The sequence below is a fragment of the Capricornis sumatraensis genome, chromosome 4 (assembly GCF_032405125.1).
Source record: "Capricornis sumatraensis isolate serow.1 chromosome 4, serow.2, whole genome shotgun sequence".
NCBI classification, from domain to species: Eukaryota; Metazoa; Chordata; class Mammalia; order Artiodactyla; family Bovidae; genus Capricornis; species Capricornis sumatraensis.
The window spans coordinates 30,434,173-30,461,400 of NC_091072.1; the positions used below are offsets into that span (position 1 = coordinate 30,434,173).

The 27,228-nt window shown below is 47.7% G+C and overlaps 1 protein-coding gene across 1 annotated transcript in view; it reads left to right on the forward strand.

Moving 5' to 3' along the window:
• Window positions 1–20,532, forward strand: part of IRF2 (interferon regulatory factor 2) — an 83,687-nt gene extending 63,155 nt beyond the window's left edge. The window contains exons 7-9 of the mRNA XM_068970682.1: window positions 9,116–9,280; window positions 17,703–17,749; window positions 19,053–20,532. Of these exons, the coding sequence (XP_068826783.1) occupies window positions 9,116–9,280; window positions 17,703–17,749; window positions 19,053–19,361 (521 nt within the window). The 3' untranslated portion in view covers window positions 19,362–20,532. The remainder of the gene's footprint in view (window positions 1–9,115; window positions 9,281–17,702; window positions 17,750–19,052) is intronic.
• The last annotated feature ends 6,696 nt before the right edge of the window (window positions 20,533–27,228 follow it).

A 27,228-nucleotide genomic window follows, 5' to 3' on the forward strand; every position in this document is an offset into this window, starting at 1 on the left:
AATCCCGTGGAGTCCAGCCAGCCAGTATATTTTTATTCTGGAGATGGGCGGGCTGTGTGGTAAGCAAATCCAGTAAGGGCGTAAACAACGAAATGTACTGTTACCCTGACAAATGAACTCTTGCTGGATCGCAGCTGTGTTTCACTTTTATTCTTAGGGCAGCAGGAAAACACACACACATACACACATGCATGAGCGCACACACACTCACAGTCAGCGGGCAGTGTCCTGGGCTCGCCTTCCTGTCCATATCAGCTGAATGTACTTCCAGATTTAGCTGGCTGTGTGCTCCAAGCGGGAGTGCGGCGTCTCAGTACTTAAACCAGGTCTTTTCCCGTTTTCTCTCTCCTGAGCGTTTATATGCACAGGTCAGCACCCGCCAACACCCTTACCTGCTACCCCTTTAAGAGGAGGGAGGGAAAAAAGAACACTCCTTATTGTTATTTTTACTTTTCTTTCACATTGAATTATTTCGTGTATGTGGCAACTTCTGTTTTTAGGAAGTGGAAGAAGCCAGCAACATACTGGATTGTTCTGATAATACCCTGCTGGCCTACTGCCCGGTCAGCAGGGCCTCTGCTGAGCTGTATTGAAATCACCTCCAGGCCAGTGTGTAAAGTCTGCAGGTGCGGAAATTCTGTCTCCCTGGCTTAGGTGGGGCTTCATCACCCTCATTGTGTTCCTTGATAAAGGTAACCCCACCCTGCAAGAAAGCAAAGACTGCTGTGAAATAAGGAAGGCTGTTCATGACCCTGAAGTAAATGAAGCAGGCCTTGGGCAACTAGACATAGATAGTTAGGAAATAATGTGATTTGGGTTTTGCCTTGATTTTGGTGGCCCAAATTGCACAGTCTTCAGACATACCTTTTTTCTTTTTTTTGGTAATTGCTTCCAAATTTTACTGACTTCATCTAAAGTAAACCTTGAGTAGCTTTTGTTTCTTTTCAGCCACACATAGAAACTTTGAGTATCTACAGGAGCAGAAAACAACAAAAAAGGCATAGAAGAGATTCAGAACTAAGAGACCAAACTTGGGGCCTCCCAGGGCCTCACAGTTATAGCTTAAGATCGGCAGCCTCTGGCACCAGATTTCATAATTGTTAGAGGACGGCCTGCCAGTGCAGGAGACGTAAGAGATGCGGGTTCGATCCGTGGGTCAAGAAGATGCCCTGGAGGAGGGCACAGCAAACCACTCCAGTACTCTTGCCTGGAGAATCCCATGGACAGAGGAGCTGGCAGGTCCATAGGGTTGCAAAGAGTCAGACAAGACTGAAGCAACTTGGAACACACACAAAGATAATGCTCAGGCTGTAAGGCTGTCTTCATTTTTTCAGCTCCTTTGTGGGTCGTTCTGTATCCCATTTTCCCTGATGCTTCAGATATGAGAAATTCCATCTATAAGAGAAAAAAGTAGCTTTGGGGTGGCTCTTTCGATGGAAGGCACCCCTCTTGAGAAGGGGCGAATAAAGGCTCTCCATGCTGGTTCTCAGTGGGCTGGGCCTTGTCCTGGAGGCTCTTGGGGACAGGGTCAGAGACTGAATATCCAGTTTTATCAGGACCCTGAGAAAGCTTAGCCATCATGTGGTCCATGTATGAGGTGTAAATCAAGATCTCATAGCGTTTTCAGACACAACTGATAATATATCTTGTTTTTCTTTGGTGAACTGGACCTTGGAAAACCCAGGGTGACAGAGGTGAGCCAGCATAGGACGTGGTCTCAGTCCCGCATGCCCCTGCAGCCCGGGGCAGTGGAGGTGGAGGTTTATTTATTTATTTTTCAACCTTCAAGGAGTTTTTATTTACCCAAGAAAGTTTCAACTTTTCATGAGGCTATAGATGTTTTTCTCCTTCTCCCTCTCTTGCCACCTCTGCCTCATTTATAATTAACTGTCTAATCCTGTCTTCCCTGGTCGTATTTCTCAAATCCGTCCTCTTCTATTTCTGATGGGACTCCCAGTCACCTTCGCACTGGCCCGAGCTTTGCGTCCACGCTGCCCCTTCTCCACAGAGTCATTTGTCACAAAATGCCAGGCTTACCCTGTCACCACTGCCCTGGCCCAGGACCAAGGCCCTCACGTTCACAGGCTCCTGGTGACCTAGCCCCTGCCCACCTCTTTTATACCTGTGTTTGAACTTGAGTGACTCTGAACAGTTTGATTTCTATGTGTGCATCCAGGGAGTAAAAGGTTTGGGTCGTGGGTTCTGTTTCTGTGGGTGGATGCTAAGGCTCTGTCCGCAGAGCAGAGTGAGGAAGGGGCATTTGGTGGCTTCATCAGGGAGGGTATGCTGCCAATCCATGAGGTCCTACGTTTCTGCTCCCATTCAACCGAGTTGTTACTAGAAGACACCGTTTGCTCCTCTTTGTAGCAGAGCAGCACAGGATGCTGTTTCCTGGTGGGAGTGAAGAGTGTATACACACCCGTCACACTCTGGCTCTGCCCTGCACCCCTGTAGACCTGTCACTGTTGCGGGGGGGAGCAGTGTGCCCCATGTGGGGACAGAGCTCCCTTCTCTGAAAGTACTAACCTTGTAGACACTGTCTTTACCACCCTTGAATGCCGAAACCAAATCATGGCCAGACTCTTTTATCTAAAAGAAAAATGGGAGAGCACCAGATTAATATTAACCGGATGGGGCTCCAGACCCAGTTCTGTAGGTTTCTGTTTGTCACGTGGCCCTAGGCAAACCCCCTAACTTCTCTGAGAGGCAAATTTCCTCGTGTCTGAAGCAGAAATTATAAAACTGATCCCACCCACCTCACAGGGTTGTTGTGAGCATGCAGTGGGTATCACCAGAAATCGCTGTGTGATTGAAAAATGAAAGTGAAAGTCTCTCAGTTGTGTCCGACTCTTTGCAACCCCATGGACTGTATAGTCCATGGAATTCTCCAGGCCAGAATACTGGAGTGGGTAGCCTTTCCCTCCTCCAGGGGATCTTCCCAACGCAAGGATCGAACCCAGGTCTCCCACATTGCAGGCGGATTTCTTTACCAGCTGAGCCACCAGGGAAGCCCAAAGTGTGGTTAGAAGATGGTAAAATGATATTATGATTGTGATATTATCAAAATCATATTAAAGTAGATTTGTTAAGAAAAGTTTTCTCTGTGTTACGTCATCAGGGCTGGTCTTCACAGTTTAAGTTCTCAAACTTCAGATGAGGTCAGAGAGAAATTTCTCTCCGTGGTAGCTTGCAAATTGGCCTGCTTTTCTATGCCTTCAGCTGGACCCTGCAGCCGCCTGAGTGACCTTGACAATTTACCCGACCTCCCTGGTTTTCAGCTTTTTTCAGCTGCCGAGTGGTAGGACCTTCAAAGAACTTTCCCATTCCTAGTAGGCTACTTTTAAGATCTTTCTCTGAGGCATGGGGGCAACTACTTTCTTGGGTGGAGCCCTGCATTAAGTCAACAGTTATTAATAAAGTGCGAATGACCTTTTAAGGAATCAAACTGGCTCATCAGTAACGAGCCATGAATAATATTGTTGTAAGTCTCAGCAACGAGGTCCCGATAAAATTACATTCTTGCGGGTGTCTCTTTTCCTGACGTGCTGACCTTCGTAAGCTGGAGGAGCTTAGTGGATTCCTTGCTCCTCGAGCCATTCGAGAATTTCCTTGGCACCCAATATAGAACTGTTGAAAAGCAATTTCACTATTGGTTATGAGCCCGGAGTTTTATTAAGGTGAGATTTGAAAGTTTTTCTCCTAAGAGGAGCTCAGAGAGCCCTGGGTAGCTCAGTTTGAACTTCCTTAACTCTTTCTTTCAGGAGACGGTGCTGCTGAGCACTGGAGAGGGAAAGTTGAATTTCCACCCTGAGACTGCCACTTAACCAGCTGTCTGACCATTGAATGCTCTGTTAGCTGTTTGATTCTCCACGATATTTTTCCACCTGTGTAAGACAGGGCAGGGTGATAATCATATCTTCCCCATGGAGTTGTGAGGTCTTGCAGGTGATCAGTCATGGTGGGGAAGACAAACTGCAGGGCCCAGAAGGTATTAGGTTTTGTTCTTATTGATTATCAGGATCATCCGGCACCTAGACAGCTCCCACCCCTGTCCTTACATGCTGTAGCACAAGGGTCCCCGACCTCTAGGATCGAATGCCTAATGATCTGAGGTGGAGCTGATGCAGTAATAATAGAGATAAAGTGCACAAAAAATGTAATGCACTTGAATCATCCCCAAACCAACCCCACCCTCAGGTTCTTGGAAAAATCATCTTCCACGAAACTGGTCCCTGGTGCCAAAAAGGTTGGGTACCACTGCTTGAGCAGATTGCTAACTTTGCTCTTCTTTGTGACTTTTCATTCCTTAGGAATCAGTGGCACTGTCTGTGTAGTCCCCTGGGGGCAAAGTTTGGTGATTCAGGGAAATCTGTTCTCATCTGTCTCTATAGATGGGTAAAGAGAGAGAGATTGATCAAGGCTGGTGTGTAAAGCCCATCCAGAGAGCATCTCAGATGTGTGGGACCTCCGTGCTTCTCTCTTGGACTTGCAACTTATGAGTTGGGAAGTTTCTAAAGTGTCCTTGGTCGTGTTCAGATGGAGAGTGGTGCTCGTCCCTGTCCCAAGCACAAAGCCACACACTCTCGGGGCGATGCTTGGCCTTAAACATCATGGACTTATATTAACTGGGTACCAGATGTAGCCCAGAAAGCAAGAACTTACTTTTCTCTCTTTGTCACTGGTATTCAGGATACACTTAAAAATTGAATTAGAGGTGCTTACCTACTTTCGGTCTGAAAGCATGTATATTAAGTGAAATATAGTAAAAGCAGCCCCCTTTGAAGGTGTGCAGCTCTGTGAATTTTGATGGATGTCCTCTGTGGTGTGACCACCGCTATATTTAAGACACAGGTCACTTTCCTCACCCCCAAATGTTTTTATGTCCCTCCTGCAAGCCCCTGACAGCTGTGGCTGCTCTGTCTTTATCACTTCACCTAGATTTTTAAAATCCTGCTTGCCAGGAGTCCTGAAATTCTCTGGAAGACACTCATTGTTCCATCTGGTACTCAAAAATGGTCCTGAACTCCCGCAGGCCTCTGGCTCCCGCCTGGGAGCCTTGCTCTGTTTATTCATCTCTTTACTCAGCAGAGTCATCGAGCTGCTCTGCGGTCCAAGCCGCAAACATGTGCTGTGACTCGAGACACAAAGTCCTCATGCAGGTTCTTGGCTCTCTCAGGAGCCATGGTTGGAAGATGACATGCATGAACACATAATAAAGAGACAGAATTAACGGGGCATGTGAGGCCGAAAGTCAGGACACGGTCCCGAGATCATGTCACGTTGTCGTTTTGGCTGAGCCTCAGGGACAGCGAAAGAGGGGCCCACAGGAAGGAGAGGGCAGCTCTGTTCTGGGTTGGGGCGGGCAGGAAGAGGCCCCCCAAAAGCAGAAGCGTCTGACTCCTGCCTGCCATTCACCCTCCCCTTCTCCCCTCCCGCTCGCTGAAGCCTTTGATTTCCTGGAACTGGAAAAAAATATTCCACTTCCTGAACTTTCATCACAGGCCCTCCGCTTTCTGTTCCTTTTCATGACTGTCCTCAGCTTATTCTCTGGATCATTGCGTGCTGGCCTCCAGCCCCGCTGGACTTCTCACAAACCAGATCCTGGCGTAGACTGCGCTTCCTCGTCTCCTCCTAGGACCTGACAGCCAGGCCTTGTATAAAGAAGATGCTCCAGAAATCTCTTGTCAGTTGAGTGACTGAGTTGGGTCTTCTGGGGGAAAACCTTGAGGGAGAGAATTCCTGGTCAGAACAAAGGGATGCAGTTAGGAAGATGCTTGAACGGCCACCATTGTTTATCCTTCCAGGAATGACAGTGCAAGGGAGAAAGGAATTTTGGAGGATTGGAAATTAAAGCAGCCTTGATTTAAATCAAATTTATAAAAGATCTTAGCGTGTAAGATCTCACACACAGACACATGCACGCACAGACACACCTTGTTAGGTTTTTATATCCACCCCCAGTTAGGGAAAGGAAAGACCCCATCTCGTTTTCCTGCCGTTTTATTTTCCTTGGGAGAAGAGGCAGAAGGAACTTGAGAGGGGTCAGTGTCAGCGCTCAGTCCGTGTTTGGTGAGCAGCATAATGGATGCTCTCAGGCCCGAGTAGGATCATCCAAAGGATAAAATAAGAATTGGGGAGTCTGCCTGCCGTATTTAGCCTGCCCTCCTCTTCTTTAATTTTATGCGTCCCCCCCCAGGAAAACCTTGGTGGCGTCCAGTTTCCATTTCATTCTGTCTGCCGTGACTTTGAGGAGTCTGTTATCACATCCTCAAATCTCCTTTCCCAGCTTCTTTGGCGCCTTTCTTTTCTTTGCTAGAAAATCCATGGATTCTCACTCCCTTCTAAAACCTCCCCCCTCTACCTTGTGCTGGTCATTTCATCAGCCCTCATTGCCCAGGCAGTTCAAACAGAAACCCATGTATAAACAGAAATACTTAAGTCATCAAAATACTTGGAGCAGTGAATACAAGAGCTGGCCCATGATGCTAATAACTTCTCCAGGAGACTGGAATGTGGCCGCCTTCCTGCCTAAACTGAACCTTTTCCAGGTGGCCAGGGACACAGAGCACTGCCCATAATCCGAGCCGAGTGTACTTCGGACGAGCCACTGTACTTCTCTGTGCCCGAATGTCTTCATTTATTACAGGATAGCGATGCTTTCCCTGACATTCTCATGTGATGAAATGTTAAAGTGACTTCAGTTCAGTTCAGTTCAGTTCAGTCGCTCAGTCATGCCCAACTCTTTGCGACCCCATGAATCGCAGCATGCCAGGCCTCCCTATCCATCACCATCTCCCGGAGTTCACTCAGACTCACGTCCATCGAGTCCGTGATGCCATCCAGCCATCTCATCCTCTGTTGTCCCCTTCTCCTCCTGCCCCCAATCCCTCCCAGCATCAGAGTCTTTTCCAATGAGTCAACTCTTCGCATGAGGTGGCCAAAGTACTGGAGCTTCAGCTTTAGCATCATTCCTTCCAAAGAAATCCCAGGGCTGATCTCCTTCAGAATGGACTGGTTGGATCTCCTTGCAGTCCAAGGGACTCTCAAGAGTCTTCTCCAATACCACAGTTCAGAAGCATCAATTCTTCAGCACTCAGCCTTCTTCACAGTCCAACTCTCACATCCATACATGACCACAGGAAAAACCATAGCCTTGATTAGACGGACCTTTGTTGGCAAAGTAATGTCTCTGCTTTTGAATATGCTATCTAGGTTGGTCATAACTTTTCTTCCAAGGAGTAAGCGTCTTTTAATTTCATGGCTGCAGTCACCATCTGCAGTGATTTTGGACCCCCAAAAAATAAAGTCTGACACTATTTCCACTGTTTCCCCATCTATTTCCCATGAAGTGATGGGACCGGATGCCATAATCTTCATTTTCTGAATGTTGAGCTTTACTCACGAGCAAAACATTGATTATGGGTACGGAGTGCTTTGAGAGGGGCCCTTGGGAAAATGTCAGTCCCGTTTGCTTATGGGTGCCAGTTTTCAGGGATATTCCATCCAATCAGTTGCCAACAGAAGTATATGGTCTGCTCTGTTTGAAAGTGAGACAGGGCATTAGGGGCATTCAGATTAAAACCACGATGAGGTATCACCAACATGTATCAGAATGAGTAAAGTCAAAAAGTAGTGATGACACCAAAATCTGGCGAAAATGTGCATCAGTGAGCTCATCCATACATTGCTGGTGGGAACGTAAAATGGTATAGCCGTTCTGTACGCTACTTTGGCAGCATTTTGTAAAACTAAACATCTAATTACCACATGATCCAGCAATTGCCCTCCTATGCCTTTGTCCCAAAAACGGATACTTATGTTCAGATAAAAACTGCATGAATGGTCACAGCAGCTTTATTTATAATAGCCAAAGAATGGAACATACAACAAGTCCTTCAGTGGGTGAATAAAAACAGACCATGGTACATCCACATCATGGAATATTACTCAACAGTGTGAAGTAACCAACTACTGATAAACACAACAACTTGGATGAATCTCCAGGGAATTATGCTGAGTGAAAACAGCCCATCTCAAAAGGTTACTGTGTGAGTTCATCTGTGAGGCATGCTTGAAATGACAAAAATTATAGAAACGGGAAACACATGAGTGGATGTCAGGGGTTAGAGACAAGGGGAGGAGGCTGAAGGACGGTGGATAACGGTTATAGAAGATGCTTGTGGTGATTTGACTGTTGGGTGTTTTGACTGTGGTGGTGGCTATATGAAACCACGTGTGTAATGAAATTGCTAGAACTAAGTATACACACAAACACACACAAAGGGGTACAAGTGAAACAAGGAAATCTGAACAAGACGCATGATTATCAGTGTCAATATCCTGATACTGTACGATAGTTTTATCAGGTGTTACCGTTGGAGGACACATGGAAAAGGGTGTGCAGGATCTCTGTATTATCCCTTACAACTGCACGTGACTCTCCAGTGATCTCAAACTGAAAAGCTTGATTTAAAAAAAGATTGAGGCAGGATTCAGAGCCAAGGTGGTCATCCTGTTAAGTGTTTTGAGGAGCTGATGCTGCAAAGGTGTGTTAGAACTGGGAAGGCAGTCTTTTCGATCGTTCTGATATGACATCCTTTGCCTGCAGAGGAGGAAGAGGGCGGAGAGTATGAACAGAGCATCCCACAGCTAGACATGACACAATAGGGTGGATTTTGGTGGTCCTTCCACTTTATTAAAGTTTGATGAGCTCTCTGGACCCAGAACCTAGCACAGCAGCTTCCTTTAGAGGAGGAGCAGAGAAGAGAAACGGGTCAGGTTCGAAGCACGTTCCCTCTTGCGCCCTGGGGTAGGTCTGGATGCGACCTCTGCTCCTGCAGCCTTGGCCCTGGGCGGGTTGAGTTTGGGGTGCTGCCACACGTGAGCACCGTTGGCAGGGCTATTTCAGCCCTGGGGAGCCAGGTTATTGGCAAGCTGCTTCTCCAGGGACATTAACCCAAAGTGAAGGCTTGTTCTTATTTCATGGCAGATGACATTTGATAACTGGGACTCCGGCTCCTGGGCTCTCTCGGGGGAGGTTTTCTTTCTTGAGAGTGCGTGCCAGGATGGTGTAGGCTGGGGATGGTGGCACATGATGGCCGTCTTTTCTTTAAAGTCGTAGGACAGTCACATCTGGACGGCACCTATGAGGATCAAGAGATTGTCACTAACCCACCGGACATCTGCCAAGTTGTGGAGGTGACCACCGAGAGCGATGAGCAGCCAGTCAGCATGAGTGAGCTCTACCCCCTGCAGATCTCCCCCGTGTCTTCCTACGCAGGTAAGGAGGAGGGTGGGTCAGAATCTCTGCCACTGAACAAGGAACAAGGCAGGGAGGTCCTTTAGTCTAACACATTTTGCCAATACAGCAGAGAACCTCTCCTCCGTCCTAAGGATTACTCTGGCTGGAATTATTCTGGCTTTAATGTTCTCAAGCAACATCTTCTTAGACACTTGTTCACAGTACCACGTCTTGGTCACATTTCACTTGATCGCCCATAACATATTCACACATGACTAATAAATTAGAAGGTTTCTTCGGGGGGGAAGTATGTTCGATTTTACAGATGTTACAGAAAGATGTTTCAGAAAAACCTGAACGAAAGTTTTGGCCAGTGTTACAGTTCATCTGTGTCTGTTTTATTTGTACACGTTATCAGAAATTTGGAAGGGTGTTTTTCACGGGATCTGAGTTTGTCCCACCTGGGTAGGACCTTAGGGATCACCTCTTGCAGTTCCTTCATCGGAAGTGAAGGGAAGTGAAGGAATTGCTCCAGGCCAGTAAGTGTTTGGGTCAGAACTTGAACTGAATCTGCAGACCCCACATTCCATTCTCTCGTTCCACCGTTTCCTTGTCATCTCCACATAGGTTCCACTTCTTCAGTTTAGCAGAGCTTCTCATTGGGCATTTTGAACTCTCTAGGGAATGTCCCCAGACTGGCAGAAATTGGCCCCGATGTCACAGTGTTAGGACCAGATTCAGCAGGCTCTCCCATCCTTAGAGGATAAAGTGGTGGCTCCCTTCCTCCACCAACATTACGTCTTACCCTCCTTCTGATGATCTCCACTTGACTTTTTGGGACTCGGTTATAATTATGAAATGTAAGGTCTGAGTCAGGGTTATTCCTTGCAGATACTACAGGTAAAAAGTGGATGTCCTCTGATGGATAACCGCAGTCACTCAGGTCAGGAATTCTTCCCAGGGCTCTTTATGTCCTGCCAGTAGCCTGTCCTTCAGTCTGGGCACCACCCCAGTGACTGGCACAGAGTCGGCTTCAGAATTAGGTGGATTCATGTGACACATTGATTGTACATTAGCAGCCCCTAAATTAACCTTCTGTTTCCTGAACCCCAACTTGCTTCCATGTCAACTTAATTTTTTTCAATTGTGGTGAAATATCCGTAGTATAATATTTACCACTTTAGCCTTTTTGTTATGATTTTTTTTGGCCATGCTCTGTGCCATGTGGGATCTTGGTTCCTCGCGCAGGGATGAACCCATGCCTCCTGCTGTGGGAGCGAGAAGTCTTAACCACTGGACGGCCAGGGAGGTCCCCCCACTTCAGCCATTTTTAAGTGCACATTTCAGCGGCATTCAGTGCCTTCACAGTGTTGTGCAAGGAGCACCCCGTCCATCTCTAGAACTCTTTCACTTTGCAAAACTGAAACTTCGTGCCCGACATACAGTAACTCCCCATCCCCTGCCCCCCAGCCCAGCCCCTTGGCAGTCCCCCTTCTACTTTCTGTCTCTCTGCATTTGGCTACTCTATGTACCTCATATAAGTGCAATCATACAGTATTGGTTCATTTGTGACTGGCTTATTTCACTTCGCAGAATGTCCTCAAGGTCCTGACTTTCTTTTGTGCTGCAGACATAAAAGGAAAGTGAGAAGCAACCTTGGCTACAAGAGGCCTATAATCTGCCAAACAGGCTAAGCTTGTCATCAGTTATTTATTCATGAAACATATTTTGAACTCCTGTGGGTACTAGTCCCTGTAATAGAAACTGTAACGATACTGTTTGTTGCGTGTTCGTTGTGCCCTGGAAACTATGCTGAGTGCTTGATGTTGACTGGCTTATTTAATTGTCAGGAGAATAACCCTGGGTACTGTCATTATTATGTCTTTAAAAATTAAGTATCTAAGGCTGCTGGGGTGAAGCAATGTGTCCAGAGATGGACAACCTGTTGCACAGTGGGACCCATGCGTGGCTGATGCTGTTCTTAGCCCTTGCACTGCGATGCTGCCCTGCAGGAACTCGTGGGGCTCTGCCATTCAGAGCAGTCCACATGCCAGGATCTCAAGGGCCAACCAAAGGAGGCAGAGCCAAGTGTTTTTGCCCTGATTTTACAGTGGAGATAACTGAAACCTGAAACTCTCAGCCCCTTTGCTTTTGTTTCCCTGACCATGGCTGAAAATGTGTGACTTGGTGTCTCATGCACTGCAGGCATTGTTACATCGTTTTTTGTTTGTTTGTTTGTTTTGCTTTTAAAGGGGTTAGTGCTTTAGAATCAACTTTTCTATTTATCTGTTGAGTAAGAGTTTTCTGAAGTGTTCTTGGGGATTCTGGAAGGGCCTCTTCTTGCTGTTCTGCCAGCAGTAGCATTTTGCCTTCGCAGAAGAATCCCAAGAACAGCTGATTCATGCAGAGAGAAATGAAAATGTCATTACCCTTTTCAGGACATTTGCAAGATTTGAAAAGAAGGATTTTAGTGCCAGGCTGGCAGGCAGCGGGGGTTTGCTCAGAGCCTGGTGTTTCAGCCTGGCCTTTATTTCTTTCCATTGTTTTCATTGTCTGAATTCTCCAGAACCCTTTGCAGGGAGGCTTATTGGATAGAGCCAAGGTAAGTCATCACTACTACTTTTCTAGAACCCAGGACACACCAGAAACTTACCTGTTCCTGACCATGGGTAGCTAAAATCTTTCAGTCAGGAATTCCATAGCTTGCTGCTAGGAAAGACAGCTTCTTGGTTGTGTTCCTTTTTAAAGTTTATGGTCTCCACAAAAAAATAGGCTGTTTGCCTGTTTTTCATGACAGGGTCCCTTTGTTTGGACTATTCAAGTGAATTTCAGCCTCCTCTAACCACTTTCATTCATTTAGGAAACTGGTATTTGGAGGCAGTTGTTTGCTATTTTTTTCCTCCTTACTGATCATTGAAATAGAATCCCAGTAGTATTACAAAAACCACATTCATTGTTGCAAGTTGGTCTTCTCCGTGGTCTAAATATGATGTTGAGCAAAAAAAGGGACAGTTTCTTTGAGTGGACGTACTTGCGCTGTGGGCTTCCCTGGTGGCTCAGTGGTAAGTAGTCTGCCTGTAGTGCAGGAGATGTGGGTTCCACCCGTGGATTGGGAAGAGACCCTAGAGGAGGAAATGGCAACCCTTTTCAGTATTCTTGCCCGGGAAATCCCATGGACAGAGGAACCTGGTGGACTGCAGTCCATGGAGTCACGAAAGAGTCGAACATGACTTAACTACTGAGCACACACACTTGCATTATGTTGTTTGAAGACAACGTGAAATTTTAGTTGGATTCGTGAAAATTTATTCTGGGACCGGACGTCCCAAAGCCCAACCTTGGGAAACTCTAGAGAAGAGTCCTTTTCATTTTTAAAGATTCTGGTGTGTGAACAGGGATTATTTATTATGTTGTTGGTGGTTTAGTAAGAGAAATCACAGTAGTATTGGGGGAAAGGCTGGATGAGAGGATGGAGAAGAAGGCAGAAGACAAAGGATTGATTTGTGATAACTGAGAGAAGGGAGACCAGCCACCAGCAGAAAAGACTTTGGGCCCTTCAGGAAACCGGAGCAGGCTTGTGTTTGTTGGGTGCAGCAAAAAGAAAAGTGCTTTAAGAGGACTCAGGTTCGAAGAACTTGCCTGGTGGTCCAGTGGTTAAGAATTTGCCTTCTAATGCATGGGATGCAAGTTTGATCCCTGGTTGGGGAACTAAGATTCCACATGCTGTGGAGCAACTAAGCTGTGTGCTGCAACTGGAGAGAAGCCTGTATCCCATAACAAAGGATCCCACACACCACAGCAGCCAAATACAGAAATAAATATATATATATATTTTTTAAAAGAGGGCTCTGATTTGAACCTTTTCATTGAGACTTGTAGTGAAAGTCATGGAGGAAGTGATCGAGGGAAAAGAATCCTTGTCAATCTTATTAATAAAACTTGTTGAACAACTCTTCCTGAAAATGTACCAAGATGTCATTGTGCAAAAGAGCTGTGACTGAAGACATGTTGTCTCCTTCCAAATCATGTTCCTAAGAAGGTCTGGCAATAAAAACTGGGCTAAGGGGACTCCCCTGGTGGTCCATTGGTTAAGACTACGTGCTTCCCCTGCAGGGGGCATGGGTTTGATCCCTGGTCAGAGAACTAAGATCCTGCGTGCCAGGCCACACAGCCAAAAAAAAAAAAAAAATAGAGCAGAAAAAAAAAGAAAGAAACCAGGCTACATGGAGAGTGAGCCTAAGACTGGCATCATTGTAAAACTGCAGGTCCTGAAGGGAGCACCCGAACCTCCCTCTTCCCTCTCACCCCGGTTGCTTCTGGGAATACAGAGACCAGAAAGATCAATCAAACTGCTTAGGTGCCTGCTATTACTCTGTAAACACTACAACTTACTCAGACTGTGCTTAGGAGGCAACTCCCCCTTTTTTTTAAATTCCATTTTACTCAAAGCAAATAAAAAACCAAACTGAAACTAATGAAAAGGAAAAATAAAACAACTCATATTGATGTGTCAGCAACGATATTGATTTGGAAGCGGCAGCTGCCGTGAACTTGTTAGTTCTGTGAAAATACCAGTGGTGGAGTAAAACCCAAGAAAACAGAGGAAAACAGGTATGCGTGGCCCCCAGCAAAGCACTTTGAGCCAGTGACCCAGGAGTCACTGGAAGTACCTCTGTTCTTCTAGAGAGAAGGGTTTGAGATCCTCAGGCTGGGGCTTCAAGCATCCTTTGCTCCTAAGCTGAAGGCACTCGAGGCCATTCTTTTAAATACTAAAAACTAGAAAAATCAGGGACTTCCTGATGGTCCAGTGGTTAAGACTGCACGCTTCCAATGCAAGGGCCAGGGGTTCGATCCTTTGTCCGGGAACTAGGATCCCACATGCCGTGTGGAGCATCCAAGAAAATACTTTAAAAAAACAAATAAGTAAAAATCTCAGTTTGCTAATATGGAGATTCTTCAAAACTGCTTCAGAGGGAATCGACCTTCCTTTAGAGATGATGCTTTTCCATCAACACTTGTATCAGCTGAAAGTAGAAGTTTGGAGCATGTGTGTCTCCTCTTGTCTCCAGCAGTTTCCCTGAAGTTTTACTTACAGGTGGATAACATTCTGATCCCATTTATGGTCATGCCAGGTCCCAGCACAGAATCTTCCCAGAGACTGCATCCCAAGCCTTCATGCATTGGTGACTCAATTCCCTGCTGCTTTTTGCCATTTCCAATAAGCCTGGTGGCATCCTGTGTTTATTTGAAGGGGAGAGGAACAGAAGATGAAGAATTTCTGGAGGGTGATTAGGAGGAATTGGAGGGGCTGGACCTACAGGAAAGGAAGAGAAACCTCGACTTTGGAACCCTAAGAAGCTAACACTCAAAACGGAAAGGGGATCTTGAAGTTTCGTGGGAGGTTGGAGCTGCAGGAGAGCCTCAGTGCCCAGGCCCCGGGGATCAGAAAGCTGGTCTGTCTTCTCTCCCTGCGCTGACTCAGACCATCACACTTGAGCTGGTTTCTCAACTTCTCTGTTCTGCTTTCTTCTTGGAAGTGGCAGCCACTGATTTCTGTCTCCTCTTCAGAGTCCTGGGATAGCTGGAAGATTAAGCCAGGAGGGGTGCTTTCCCTTGCCGTTGTTTTTACAATAACGTGTTTTGGTGGGGAAGGGTCTCTTGTGCCTGGTGTTGCTGGTTTGCCCTGATAAAGAGGGTGAAGGCTTCCCAGGCGTCTGCTTCCTCTGCTGGACAGGCCAGTTTTCTGGCTGCGGGTGGTCAGCTGTCTGCGATGGTTCAGGCCTGGGTGAAGTCACTGAAGTACAGTGACCGAGAACGGTGCTAAGAGGCCCCAGAGTGGGCCCCGTGTCATCACTTTCAGCTTCTTTGAGGAATGATTCTGTGCCTCAGTTTGTCCGTTTGTTCCCTAGCCTTTAGTTCATGGAGGGGGCTGGTCTAAGACTGGTGCTCTGTGTGGTCGGAAGGGCTCTGTCTGGGCTTGGGGGCTACCTGGTCACAGCCATGCCACCAGCAAGGTTGGAGGCTAGAGGCCAGGGCCTTTGTACGTTTGGAGTGGAAGGGGTAGAAGCCATGAGAACACACAAGATCTTCTGTCCAGTGAGGGAGGGGTGGGGTGACAGGACCTGCTTCCTGACTTAGGGTCCTTGAGAGACTGAATGAGACCTGCAGGCAAAGTGCTGGCCCACGGCTCACTAACCCCATACTGCTGCTGCTGCTGCTACTGCTACTGCTAAGTCCCTTCAGTCATGTCCGACTCTGTGTGACCCCACAAACAGCAGCCCACCAGGCTCCCCTGTCCCTGGGATTCTCCGGGCAAGAACACTGGAGGGGGTTGCCATTTCCTTCTCCAATGCATGAAAGTGAAAAGTGAAAGGGAAGTCGCTCAGTTGTGTCCAACTCTTCGTGACCCCATGGACTGCAGCCTACCAGGCTCCTCTTCCATGAGATTTTCCAGGCAAGAGTACTGGAGTGGGTTGCCATTGCCTTCTCCGACTAACCCCATAAACATTCACTAATACGGCTTCCCTTCAGGCCTTGTCTGTAAAGTGAGTGACCCCGAGGGTGACCTCTAAGTGTCCCTGTATTTTGGAAGTTCTCCCTTCTGTGCGTTCATTTCTCGATGTTGTGAACCCTGAAAAACTGCGCGCCATCAATTTAGTATTTGAGACACTTAAAATTTTTTTTACTTAAAAATAATCAAAGGTAGTTTGTGTAAACATTTTTTAAAAATTATTTTTACTTGAAATCTTGGGGATTCCCTGGTGACTCAGTGGTGAAGAATATATTAATACCTGCCGATGCAGGAAACTCAGGTTTGATCCCTGGTCCAGGTAGATCCCACATGCCGCAGAGTGACTAAGCCTGTGCACCACAACTACTGAGCCTGTGCTCTAGAGCCCAGGAATTGCAGCCACAGAAGTCTGTATACCTGGAGCACGTGCTCTGCAACGAGAGAAGCCACCGCAATGAGAAGCCCACGCACCGCAACTGTGGAGTAGCCCTTGCTCCCTGCAATTAGAGAAAAGTCTGCACAGCAATGAAGACCCAGCCCAGCCAAAAATAAATAAATAAATATTTTTTTAAAATAAAAAAAGAACACTGGTAAATTACTTGAAAAAAAAAATACCTTGTATTCTGTGCACAGGTGATATCACCTCTAGTTTGTTGCCTGATTCTGTTCCCTGAGTATGTGGTACAGATCCAGTGTTGAAGGAGGCTAGTGAGCTCAGGACAAAGGCGCTCCAGCATTTCCTGGATGTGGCTCTGTGCTGAGCCCTGGGCTGAGCACAGCATCCTCTTTGGAAGGGGCTTCTATTCCCATTTTACAGATGGGGAAAACTGTGCCTCCGTGAAATCAAGTCACTTGCTCTGTCTCTCACAGCCGGCAGGCTGAATCAGGGTGGTGACTGAGTTGGTCATCTGTTGCCGCCTACAGCTACGAACTTAGTGCCTGAACACAACACACTTGATCATCCCACAGTTGCTGAGGGTCAGGAGAGCAGGCGTGACTTGGCTTGGGTCTTCGGCTCTGGGCATTCTCTGCAGAGACCTGCAGTCCAGTTCTGGGCCCGGGCGGCTGTCGCATCTGAGGATGGGATCTGGGAGGGTCTGCTCCCAGGCTCACACAGCGCGGGCTGGAATGTAGTTCCTGGCAGGTTGTCAGCCTGGAAGCAGCCCCTCGGTTGTCTGTCCGGGTGCCTCCCTGCCATGGCGGCCTGCCCCCTCAAGGCCAGCCAGGGAGGTCGTCGCCTCATTAGACGGGGTTTCAGGCTTATGTAATGTGATCGCACACAGCCCGTCGCCTCCGCTGCTTTCCATTGGTTTCAGAGCAAGTCACGGGCTCCTCCTGCCCTCCGGAGGAGGGAACCCCACGAGGAGGTAAACACGGCAGCTGAGGCTCACGGGAACCCCCCTAGAATCTGTGCATCCACAGCAAGCCAGGGGGAAGATAAACCCCTTTATCCTTCCAGGATATCAGCGCTGAGGGGCTGGGAGGAGACTGGGCTGGAAAGGAGGGACCTGGGGAGACTGGGCTGGGATTTAAATAAACCAGCTGCCACGGATGGTGTGGGGCCTGGATGGAGCAGCCTCAAGGAAAGGGCCTGACACGGAGGCGGGAGCTGGCAGAGGACCCAGGGGGGCAGACGGGCACCCTGGGGCCCAGCACCCCACCCTGGGAAGCAGAGACCATGAATAAATGTAGCCTGGCCCTGGGAAAATGAGCCATCCCTCCACTCTCAACCTTTTCTCCGAAGGGGCAGAACGAGAGAATTCCAATTCTGCCCAGCACCTCCCATGCACACGCGTTTGACCTGAGCGAAGGAGACGGAGGTTATGAATTTAGTGACCCACTTCTCTGGAAGAAAAAGTTGCTGATATATATTTTTTAAAACACTGCCTGAGTCTCCAAACGGTTTGAGCGGCAGGAATGATGGGCCTGTGTTTTTCTCTCTGTGAACAGAAAGCGAAACTACCGATAGCGTGCCCAGTGACGAAGAGAGCTCGGAGGTAAGCATGGCGGGGCCGCTCTCGCCAGCAGGCACTGGGACGGAGCCTTCCCAACCAGCACAGTGGTTTCCTCGTGGCTAGTGAAGGTTCTTTTCTTTGATCATGAGTTTCATTTGTGGCTTTTTTTTTTTTTTTTTTTTGGGTGGTGGTGGTGAAATATACATAATGTAAAATTGACAGTGCTTTTGGATTTCAACTTACAAAGTGAGGCTTTGGGAAGAACGGGAGGGCAGAGAGTGAGAGATGTCTCAGTAAGAAAGGAGGCTGTGACACAGGAAAAAGCCAGGAAACGCTGATGTTCTTAGCGTCATAAACATCCTAATTCTCGGGCAGAAATAGAAGCTCCAGGTGGCCCTGGGCAGTGATGAGAGGTCAATGTCAGGAAGTGCTTTAAGCCGGAGCAACTCTCCAGGTCCCTAGAGTCCCTGCCACCCGCCATCCATGCTCACTGGCCAGGTGCGTGTTCAGTTGGATTCTGAGTCCCTCTCCTGTTCTGCTTTCTCTGGCTGGGCTCTGACAGTGGCAGCCAATGGCTCTGATAGTGAGCGAAGGCATTCCTGTGAAGCCTGCCTTGTGTCTGTGTTTGAGTAAGGTATAGACAGACAGACTGCCTAGCGGTTGTTTGAATTAGCGATTTCCCAGGGTGCGAACTGCTTCCAAGGATAGCCTGGGAATTCTGAAAAGACAGCAGGCGCAGGTGCTTGCACATTCGGACCCCGTTTCTTCAAGGTCAGAATTCTAGCTCCTTCCCTGAATGGCGCCTGCACCTTGAAGCTAGCTGTTGGCAGCACGCTGGAGCTCTGAACTGCACCCATTTGAAAGCGACCCAGGGGCATTCCCTGTCTGTTACTGAGCACCTCACTCGCCTCCCTCTAAAAAACGCAGCTGGATTCAGGGATCCGGTGGGGCCATCGTGAAGACCTGGCCACGCTCTCGCACCAGCCATCCTGGCCCAGAGCTTCCTGCCAATCAGGCCAGGCAGCTGGCGTTAGAGGGGAACCAGAAACCAAGCTGCAGCTTCATTTTCCTGCCTTCATAGAATAGCCTCGGCTAGATTTCTGGGAGGTGGGCGACGGGCATTGATGATTAAAAATAAAAGATGGAGGGGGAGAGAAACCGTGTTTTGGGGGCATGTGTGACTGGGGATGGATCTCAGTTCAAGGATGTGGAGTCACTCAGCTTCTCGTTTATTCCATGCCTCTTAAATTCAGACACTTAACACGTGGGGAGAAGGGGCTGGGTTTTAAAAAGCCACTGGAGAAAGGGCAGAGGAAATACCTGTCATCATTCTTTTCTTTGCAAGGGTCGGCCACACTGGCGGAAGAGGAACGTTGAAGGCAAACAGTACCTCAGCAACATGGGGCCGCGGAGCACGTACCTACTGCCCAGCATGGCCACCTTCGTCACGTCCAACAAGCCCGACCTCCAGGTCACCATCAAAGAGGAGAGCTGCCCGGTGCCTTACAACAGCTCCTGGCCCCCGTTCCCAGACCTCCCCCTCGCCCCCCCCATGAGCCCCACGCCCAGCAGCAGCCGCCCAGACCGGGAGACCCGGGCCAGCGTCATCAAGAAGACGTCAGACATCACCCAGGCCCGCGTCAAGAGCTACTAATAAGCCTGCGACTTCCCTTGGTGGTTGTCGGGATTTCTTGGCTTTGTGTTTATCGTTTGTTTGTATTTTATTTTTCTCTCTGACACCTGTTTTAGACGAATCTTAAGGGAAAAAGCCTTGACAAAATAGAACATTGATTGCTGTGTCCAACTCCAGTACTGGAGCTTCTTTTTAACTCAGGACTCCAGCTTCTTGGTAGACGCGTTATCTCTAGAGCCTGCTGGATCTCCCAGGGCTGCTCCCTCAAGTTCAAGGCCGTCATAGGACCAACCCCCGTATGGGCAGTGAGGTGCTGCGTTGCCTGTGGTCAAGGCCAGCATGGTGGAATGGATGCCTCCACACGGAGGAGAAAATGTGAACTAGCTGGAATTTTTTATTCTTGTGAATATGTACATAGGGCAGTACTAGCGACGTTGCAGTCTGCTTCTGCACCTTATCTTAAAAGCACTTACAGATAGACCTTCTTGTGATCCTGCTCTGTTTCACAGCACAGTCAGCACCCCCCTTCCCTATCCTTCCCTCCTCCCCTCCCAGCCCTGACCCTTCATCCCTTCCCTCCCCCTCCCCTCCCTTCTCTTTCCCTTCATCTCCTCCCCTCCTCTCCCATTCATTTTCTTTCCTCCTCTTCCTCCCCTCAAAGGCCATGTTCCACATCCCTGAGGAGGAGAAGAAGAAAATGAACTTCTCCACCAATGTCCCATTTTAAAAGACTGCTTTAAAAAAAACAACAACAAAAAAAAAAGAGAAAATCTTTCTAATCTGCTATGCTTGAATGCCACGCGGTACAAAGGAAAACTATCCTGGAAAGATTATGCAAATTCTCAGATTTGAAGACAAAAATACTCTAATTCTAACCAGAGCAAGCTTTTTTATTTTTTATACAGGGGAATATTTTATTCAAGGTAAAATTCTAAAGAAAATATAATTGTTTTTTATCTTTTCTACAGCAAATTTATAATTTTAAGATTCCTTTTCTTGTTTATCGGCAGTTATTACATCCTTGTGGCACATTTTTTTTTTTAATTTTGTAAAGGTGAAAAAGCTTTTATGAGCTCATGTAGCAATCAAATTATCCTGTGGATTGATAATAAATGAATATGATATATAGTTAAATTTTTAATGGGCATCACGCCTGGCTTTGTCTGTGTGTACCTTAGAGGACAGTCATGGGACAGGACTGGCAGGGTATCATTTCTTCCGGTGGACTGGAACTTTCCCCCTTTCCTTTTCCTTTGTGTTAATCATTCAGTCGTGTCCGGCTCTTTGTGACCCCATGGACTGTAACCCACCAGGCTTCTCTGTCCATGAGATTTTCCAGGCAAGAATACTGGCGTGGGTTGCCGTGTGCTTCTCCAGGGGATCTTCCCAACACAGGCATCCTGCATTGCAGGCAGATTCTTTAGGATCTGAGCCACCTGGGAAGCCCTGAGGATACGGATGCCTTCCTTTGCTGGGTGTTTGCCCGCAGCTGGATCCTGTGCTGAATGTTGTCTTACGTGACGCTTTCACCTCTTCACTCATCAAGGTTGTGCACAGGATAGAGATTTATCTCCATTTCACAGGGAAGAAATAGAGACTGGAAAGGAACATGCCTTTATGCAAAGCCTCACGGGTAGTAAGCGTCCGAGGCTGGTGTGATTATAGAGGGAGTCTTTTTCCCCCTTTCCACTGCTCTCTACTGTTAGCAAATTCCATGTACATCTGTGTTTTTCTTGTTCTTAAATATATGATTAAAATTCTGTATGTCATATCCCAAGCTCATGGATAAGACATTTTTCGTAACAGGAGATATTTGTTGGACTCCTCCTGTCTCGGTCTTCTTTCTAAGACCTGGGGCCTCAGCCCAAGGCATATCTTTTCGAGTGAGAAATGTGAACTGCAGAATCCCAGACTCCATCACCAAGTCCGTGACCTCGGGAAAGCCACCCGGCTCACCCCTCAAGCTTCCACCGTGTCCGTAAAATCAACCTATGGAGCCCCAGCCCCCTCCCTGTTACCTCTGGGGCTTGTGCAGGAGATTGCTGGGTTAATATTTGAAAAGCTTCCTTCAGTGAAAGGACAAAGGGCTAATTTTATACCTCCCTCTGTGTGTGGCTGCAGATAGAATTAGTAGCCATAAAATTATCCAGCCCTGAACAAAAAATGAACTGAAGCATGTTACTGGTTGCTGTGCTGTGGCTGAAATGCCAGGCTGGACGCTTGGCTGCTCCCATGAGGAGCACCCAGGTGACAGTGGGTTTACCTCCCCTTCTCGAAAAGCCCCTGCAATCTCGGCGAGAGGAGAAGCTGCAGGGAGGAGGGGTGCCAGTCTTCCTTGGCCCTGTGCCCTTCACTGAAGACCTCACCTTCTCCCAGGTTCTGGACAAACAGGTCCAGTTCTTTGCAACTTGGATCTAAATCCTTCTACTCGGCCACCCTGCTTTAGAATCAATTAAAAACCAATAGCGGAAGGCGGCTCTCGGTCATGTGACCTGGAGATGAAAGGGCAAAGGGGAGATCCTCTTGACCCCTTTCTCTCTTCCAAACACAGAGGGAGCCCCCCTGACCCCCAACTCACTTCCAGGCCTCCCCGCAGCTCTGCAGGGCCCAGAGGCCGCTCCGTGTGCTGCTGGGAGCACGGTTGTGACCGGACAGGCAGCATCTCACCAGGTGAGAGAAGACGGAGAACTGGAAATGCACCCCTGAGGGTCCTAAAGATAACCATGCATGGCCAAGAAAATGCAGGTTCGATGCCTGGGTCGGGATGATTCCCCTGGAGGAGGGCATGGAAACCCACTCCAGTACTCTCACCTGGAGAAGCCCATGGACAGAGGCACCTGGCAGGCTGCGGTCCATAGGTCACAAAGAATTGGAGACGGCTGAGCACGCACACAGAGCGAGCCAAGAAGGCAGCAGAACCAGAATGGTGTTTAAATTATTTCTGAGAAAGGGCATGCTCTATCGTGTTTCTCAGTGTCACTTGCCAGGAGTATGGGGAAAGAGCCCCGTGCCTGGGCTTGGCCTGGCCTGAGGAAGAAAAATCAGTGAGATGGGGCATCTCAGGGACTCAGCTTCAGACCTCATTGTCCGATACAGGAAGTGCTGGGGACACGTGCTTCCTTTGGCTGGCGGTTGTGATGGGCTTGGGTGTGTGTATGTGGATATGCTTTTTATGATGGGCTTGGTGTGTGTGTGTGCACTGATATACTTTTATGATGGGCTTGGTGTGTGTGTGTGTGTTGATATGCTTTTGTGATGGGCTTGGGGTGCATGTGTGTCTGTGCGTATCTGTGTGTGTGTGTAACTGGCAGGTTCGGTGTCTTAGTCTCTGCTCCAGCACCTGAGTCATCCCCTTAATAATGAGGAGCCTGTTCAGCTGTGAACTCTGCAACCAGTGGCAGGAACTTCCGCCCAGTCCGAAGGTTGAAAGAACCCAGCACATCCTGAACCGCAAAGAGCTTCCAGAACACCGTTTGCAAGTTTCTAAATAAATCCATGCTCAGCCATAGCATTTTTCCATGTTTTGATGGAAGTAACTGCCAAAGGAGGTGTTTAGTCTATTTGAATGTATTTATAGAGAAGAAGAAATATACACAGAAAAGAAATACAAATCTCCTGGCCATCCAAACCCCAGAAGAGTATCCGTTTTTTTTTCTCCCATCCTAAATCTAAAGTATATTTGGCTATCAGGTAACCACTAGTGAGATCAAAATTTTAGGATTGAGGAAGAGGAGTGATTGGGTTTCAGGATTCTGAGTTTTCCAATTTGTGCTTTTGGAAGTATTTTGCATGTGAATGAAAACGACGGTTAAGCCCCGAATGGCCTCCTGCCCTAATGGAACACCAGACATTCCTTTTGCTCGAGGCTATTCTTTGAACGTTGAATTCATTAGGTTTTAAAAGCCCCCTGTTATTCTAGCTTTGGACAAACAGACCCAGATAAAAGGTGAACATAAGAACCCTCTGCGATTCTGCCAAATTTCTACTGAGGAAAGAGAAAGCACTAGGAGGCTTGCAAGCAGGTAGCCCAGAGGGGTCCTGGCACGCAGTGTCACACACCCAGTGTCTCAGTAGCAGCCTTGGTTTGCAAAGAGAAATGGAGGCAGAAACTGGTTTTCACTTCATGGTGTTCAGCTACCTCTTGAAATACCACCCCCCGGGCACACCCTGGGCCAGGATGGTTGGAGCTGGTGGACTAGAGCCTGACCCACCCAGAGGCCTGGGAACCCATTCTCCACCTGTTCTCGGGCTGCCGCAGACCCCTCCCTGAGGGGATCCCACTCTGTGGGACTGGAAGCTTCTCCAGGTTGTGTCTCAGTCATGTTGGCCTTCCACATGTGGAAATTAGGCAGTCACCACCCCCCCACCCAGAATCTTCTGCTCCCCTGGGATCCACACACCAGTGTCAGAAGAACAGGGCCGGGGCCCTGGGCTCCGGCCCTCGGGAGTGTGGCCGGCCACAGACCCAGGGAGGAGCACCCCAGCTGGGCAAAGCTTCAGGTCAGGAGACACAAGAAGATGGTGGGTGTGCAGTTCTCTTCCGAGGCTGCCGGCCCTCTGGACCCTAACACCATCCCGTGCCCGGCTTGGGCAGGCCTGGCCTTGCTGGGCAGACAGACCAGGGTTTTGTTGAGGTTCTGCGGCCATGCTAACAACAGGTGCAGGGGTTCTGCTACCGAAAATAGAGCCTGGAAGGAAGGAAGTGGCCAGGCCTAATAGCCAGTGTGAGCAAAAATGTGAAGTCTGTCCAAGAACTTGAGTCATTCCATGGAAGGGTTGGAAGGCTCGAGATGTGGGACATGTCAGAGTTCACACGGTCTAAGAGTTTTCTGGAGTCCTTTAGGCAATTTCTTAAGAAGAAAAGCAGCCCAGGTGGTGCCTCTGTTCCCTAAGCATGCTGCCCTCGAGTGGCTTGGTCAGTTTCCCTGTATCTGCTTTGTAAACACGTTCAGACTGCGCTTGCTGTTTCTAAGGAATGCATTGTGCTGGATTGTGCAACTCCAGCTCCGTTAACCCCTCACACGCACAGCCGGAGAAACGCCACTGTCACATGGCAGTTGGTTTTAGCAACACAACTGTTTTTGCAGGTGCTCAACAAACTCCAGGGTGACGGCATCGCTAAGTTTCGGTTTGTGTTGAGAAGAATGTTTGAAAATCTAAACATCCAAGCATTCAACCGCATGAATCATCGGGAAACGAAACTCTCCAACATGATCCATCTACTGGAAGCTTGGGTCGTAGAACTGAGCATGCTCACATTCTCCAGTTCTCAGTAATGCACCAGATCAAAGACATTATTTTGAATCACAAATTATACTTGAACTCGATGTCTGAAATTTCAGGATAATGTTAGCCGCTAGAGGCTGGGGAGGGGAGGAGAGGAGGGGGAAGTTGTTTATGGTTTGTGATGGCTAAGCATTTATTTATCCCTAGAATTCACATGATAAATATTCTCAATAGAATTCACTTTTCTTTCTCCCGATGACATTATAAGCAGATTTCCCTTGCCTTCCCAAAGGATCTAGTGCTATAACTTTTCTCTGGGAAGCTCCTGTATCAAGTTTTTTAAATTTTATTATGAAATATGCTATTAATTGTATTTCACACCCTGAGCTGTAGCATATTCAGTGCACAACCAAAAAAGAAGATTGATACAAGTGTAGAAGGTAGCCCAAGGCCATTGCTCAAATTTCACCCTGATGGCTTCTGCGATCATTCACAAGACAGCTGTGACATGGGAAGGAAACCCCAGGCTGGTTTAAAAGATTCGTGTTTGCAAACTTTAATTTGCAAGATGGATTTAAAATAGTATAATTTCAAATGCCTTTCTTTACCACCTCATGAATTTAACTAGGGCAACTAATCATCTTGGTTTGCTCAGGTCATGGGATTTCAATGCTAAAACTGAGAAAATATCAGGCAAACCAGAAAGATTTGGTCACCCTAAATTTAATGCCGAGATTCAGAGAACACATATCACTTTGCTTTCTTTGAGGATTTTCTAAACCCAGGTGAAAGCTTCATGAAGAGACATAATTGAGGGTATATTGTTGATGACCTTGTTATTAACACAGTAATTTAGGAGTAGTATTCGAGTAAGAGGACTTCCCAGGTGATGCTAGTGATAAAGAACCCCTCTGACAATGCAAGAGAGGTAAGAGATGCAGGTTCGATCCCTGGGTTGGGAAGATCCCTTGGAGGAGGGCATGGCAACCCACTCCAGTGTTCATGCCTGGAGAATCCCATGGTCAGAGGAGACTGGTGGGCTACAGTCCATAGGGTCACAAAGAGTCAGACACAACTGAAGCGACTTAATATGCACACACCAACATTCTGTTCAGAAAAATAGACTCATTTATTCAACACTATGGAGTTCCTACTCTCTGCCACTAAGGTTCTAAGTGTTAGAAGGCTGTACGGAAGTGAGCAAAACAAAGTGGTATTTGAATAGAGATTAAATTCTAGTAGTGGTGGACATCCAACCAATAAACAATCTTTGGTGGTGGTTTAGTCGTTAAGTCATGTCCAACTCTTGCAACTCCATGGACTAGCCCAGCAGGCTCCTCTGTCCATGGCATTATCAAGCAAGAATACTGCAGTGGGTTGCCATTTCCTCCTCCAGGGGATCTTCCCAACCCAGGGATCAAACCCATGTCTTTTGCATTGCAGGTTGATTCTTTACCAACTGAGCCACTAGGGAAGCCCAACAATCTTTCAGTTCAGTTCAGTCAGTTCAGTTGCTCAGTCATGTCCAACTCTCTGCAACCCCATGAATCGCAGCACGGTGGGCCTCCCTGTCCATCACCAACTCCCGGAGTTTACCCAAACTCATGTCCATCGAATCGGTGATGCCATCCAGCCATCTCATCCTCTGTCGTCCCCTACTCCTCCTGCCCCCAATCCCTCCTAGCATCAGGGTCTTTTCCAATGAGTCAGCTCTTTGTATCAGGTGGCCAAAGTATTGGCATTTCAGCTTCAGCATCAGTCCTTCCAGTGAACACCCAGGACTGATCTCCTTTAGGATTGATTGGTTGGATCTCGTTGCAGTCCAAGGGACTCTCAAGAGTCCCCTCCAACACCACAGTTGAAAAAGCATCAATTCTTCGGCGCTCAGCTTTCTTCACAGTCCAACTCTCACATCCATACATGACCACTGGAAAAACCATAGCCTTGACTAGACGGACCTTTGTTGGCAAAGTAATGACTCTGCTTTTTAATATGCTATCTAGGTTGGTCATAACTTTCCTTCCAAGGAGTAAGCATCTTTTAATTTCATGGCTGCAGTCACCATCTGCAGTGATTTTGGAGCCCAAGAAAATAAAGTCTGACACTATTTCCACTGTTTCCCCATCTATTTCCCATGAAACGATGGGACCAGATGCCATGATCTTCATTTTCTGAATGTTGAGCTTTAAGCCAACTTTTTCACTCTCCTCTTTCATTTTCATCAAGAGGCTCTTTAGTTCCTCTTCACTTTCTGCCATAAGGGTGGTGTCATCTGCATATCTGAGGTTATTGGTATTTCTCCCAGCAATCTTCATTCCAGCTTGTGCTTCCTCCAGCCCAGCGTTTCTCATGATGTACTCTGCATAGAAGTTAAATAAGCAGGGTGACAATATACAGCCTTGACGTACTCCTTTTCCTATTTGGAACCAGTCTGTTGGTCCATGTCCAGTTCTAACTGTTGCTTCCTGACCTGCATATAGGTTTCTCAAGAGGCAGGTCAGGTGGTCTGGGATTCCCATCTCTTTCAGAATTTTCCACAGTTTGTTGTGATCCACACAGTCAAAGGCTTTGGCATAGTCAATAAAGCAGAAATAGATGTTTTTCTGGAACTCTCTTGTTTTTCAGTGATCTGGCGGATGTTGGCAATTTGATCTCTGGTTCC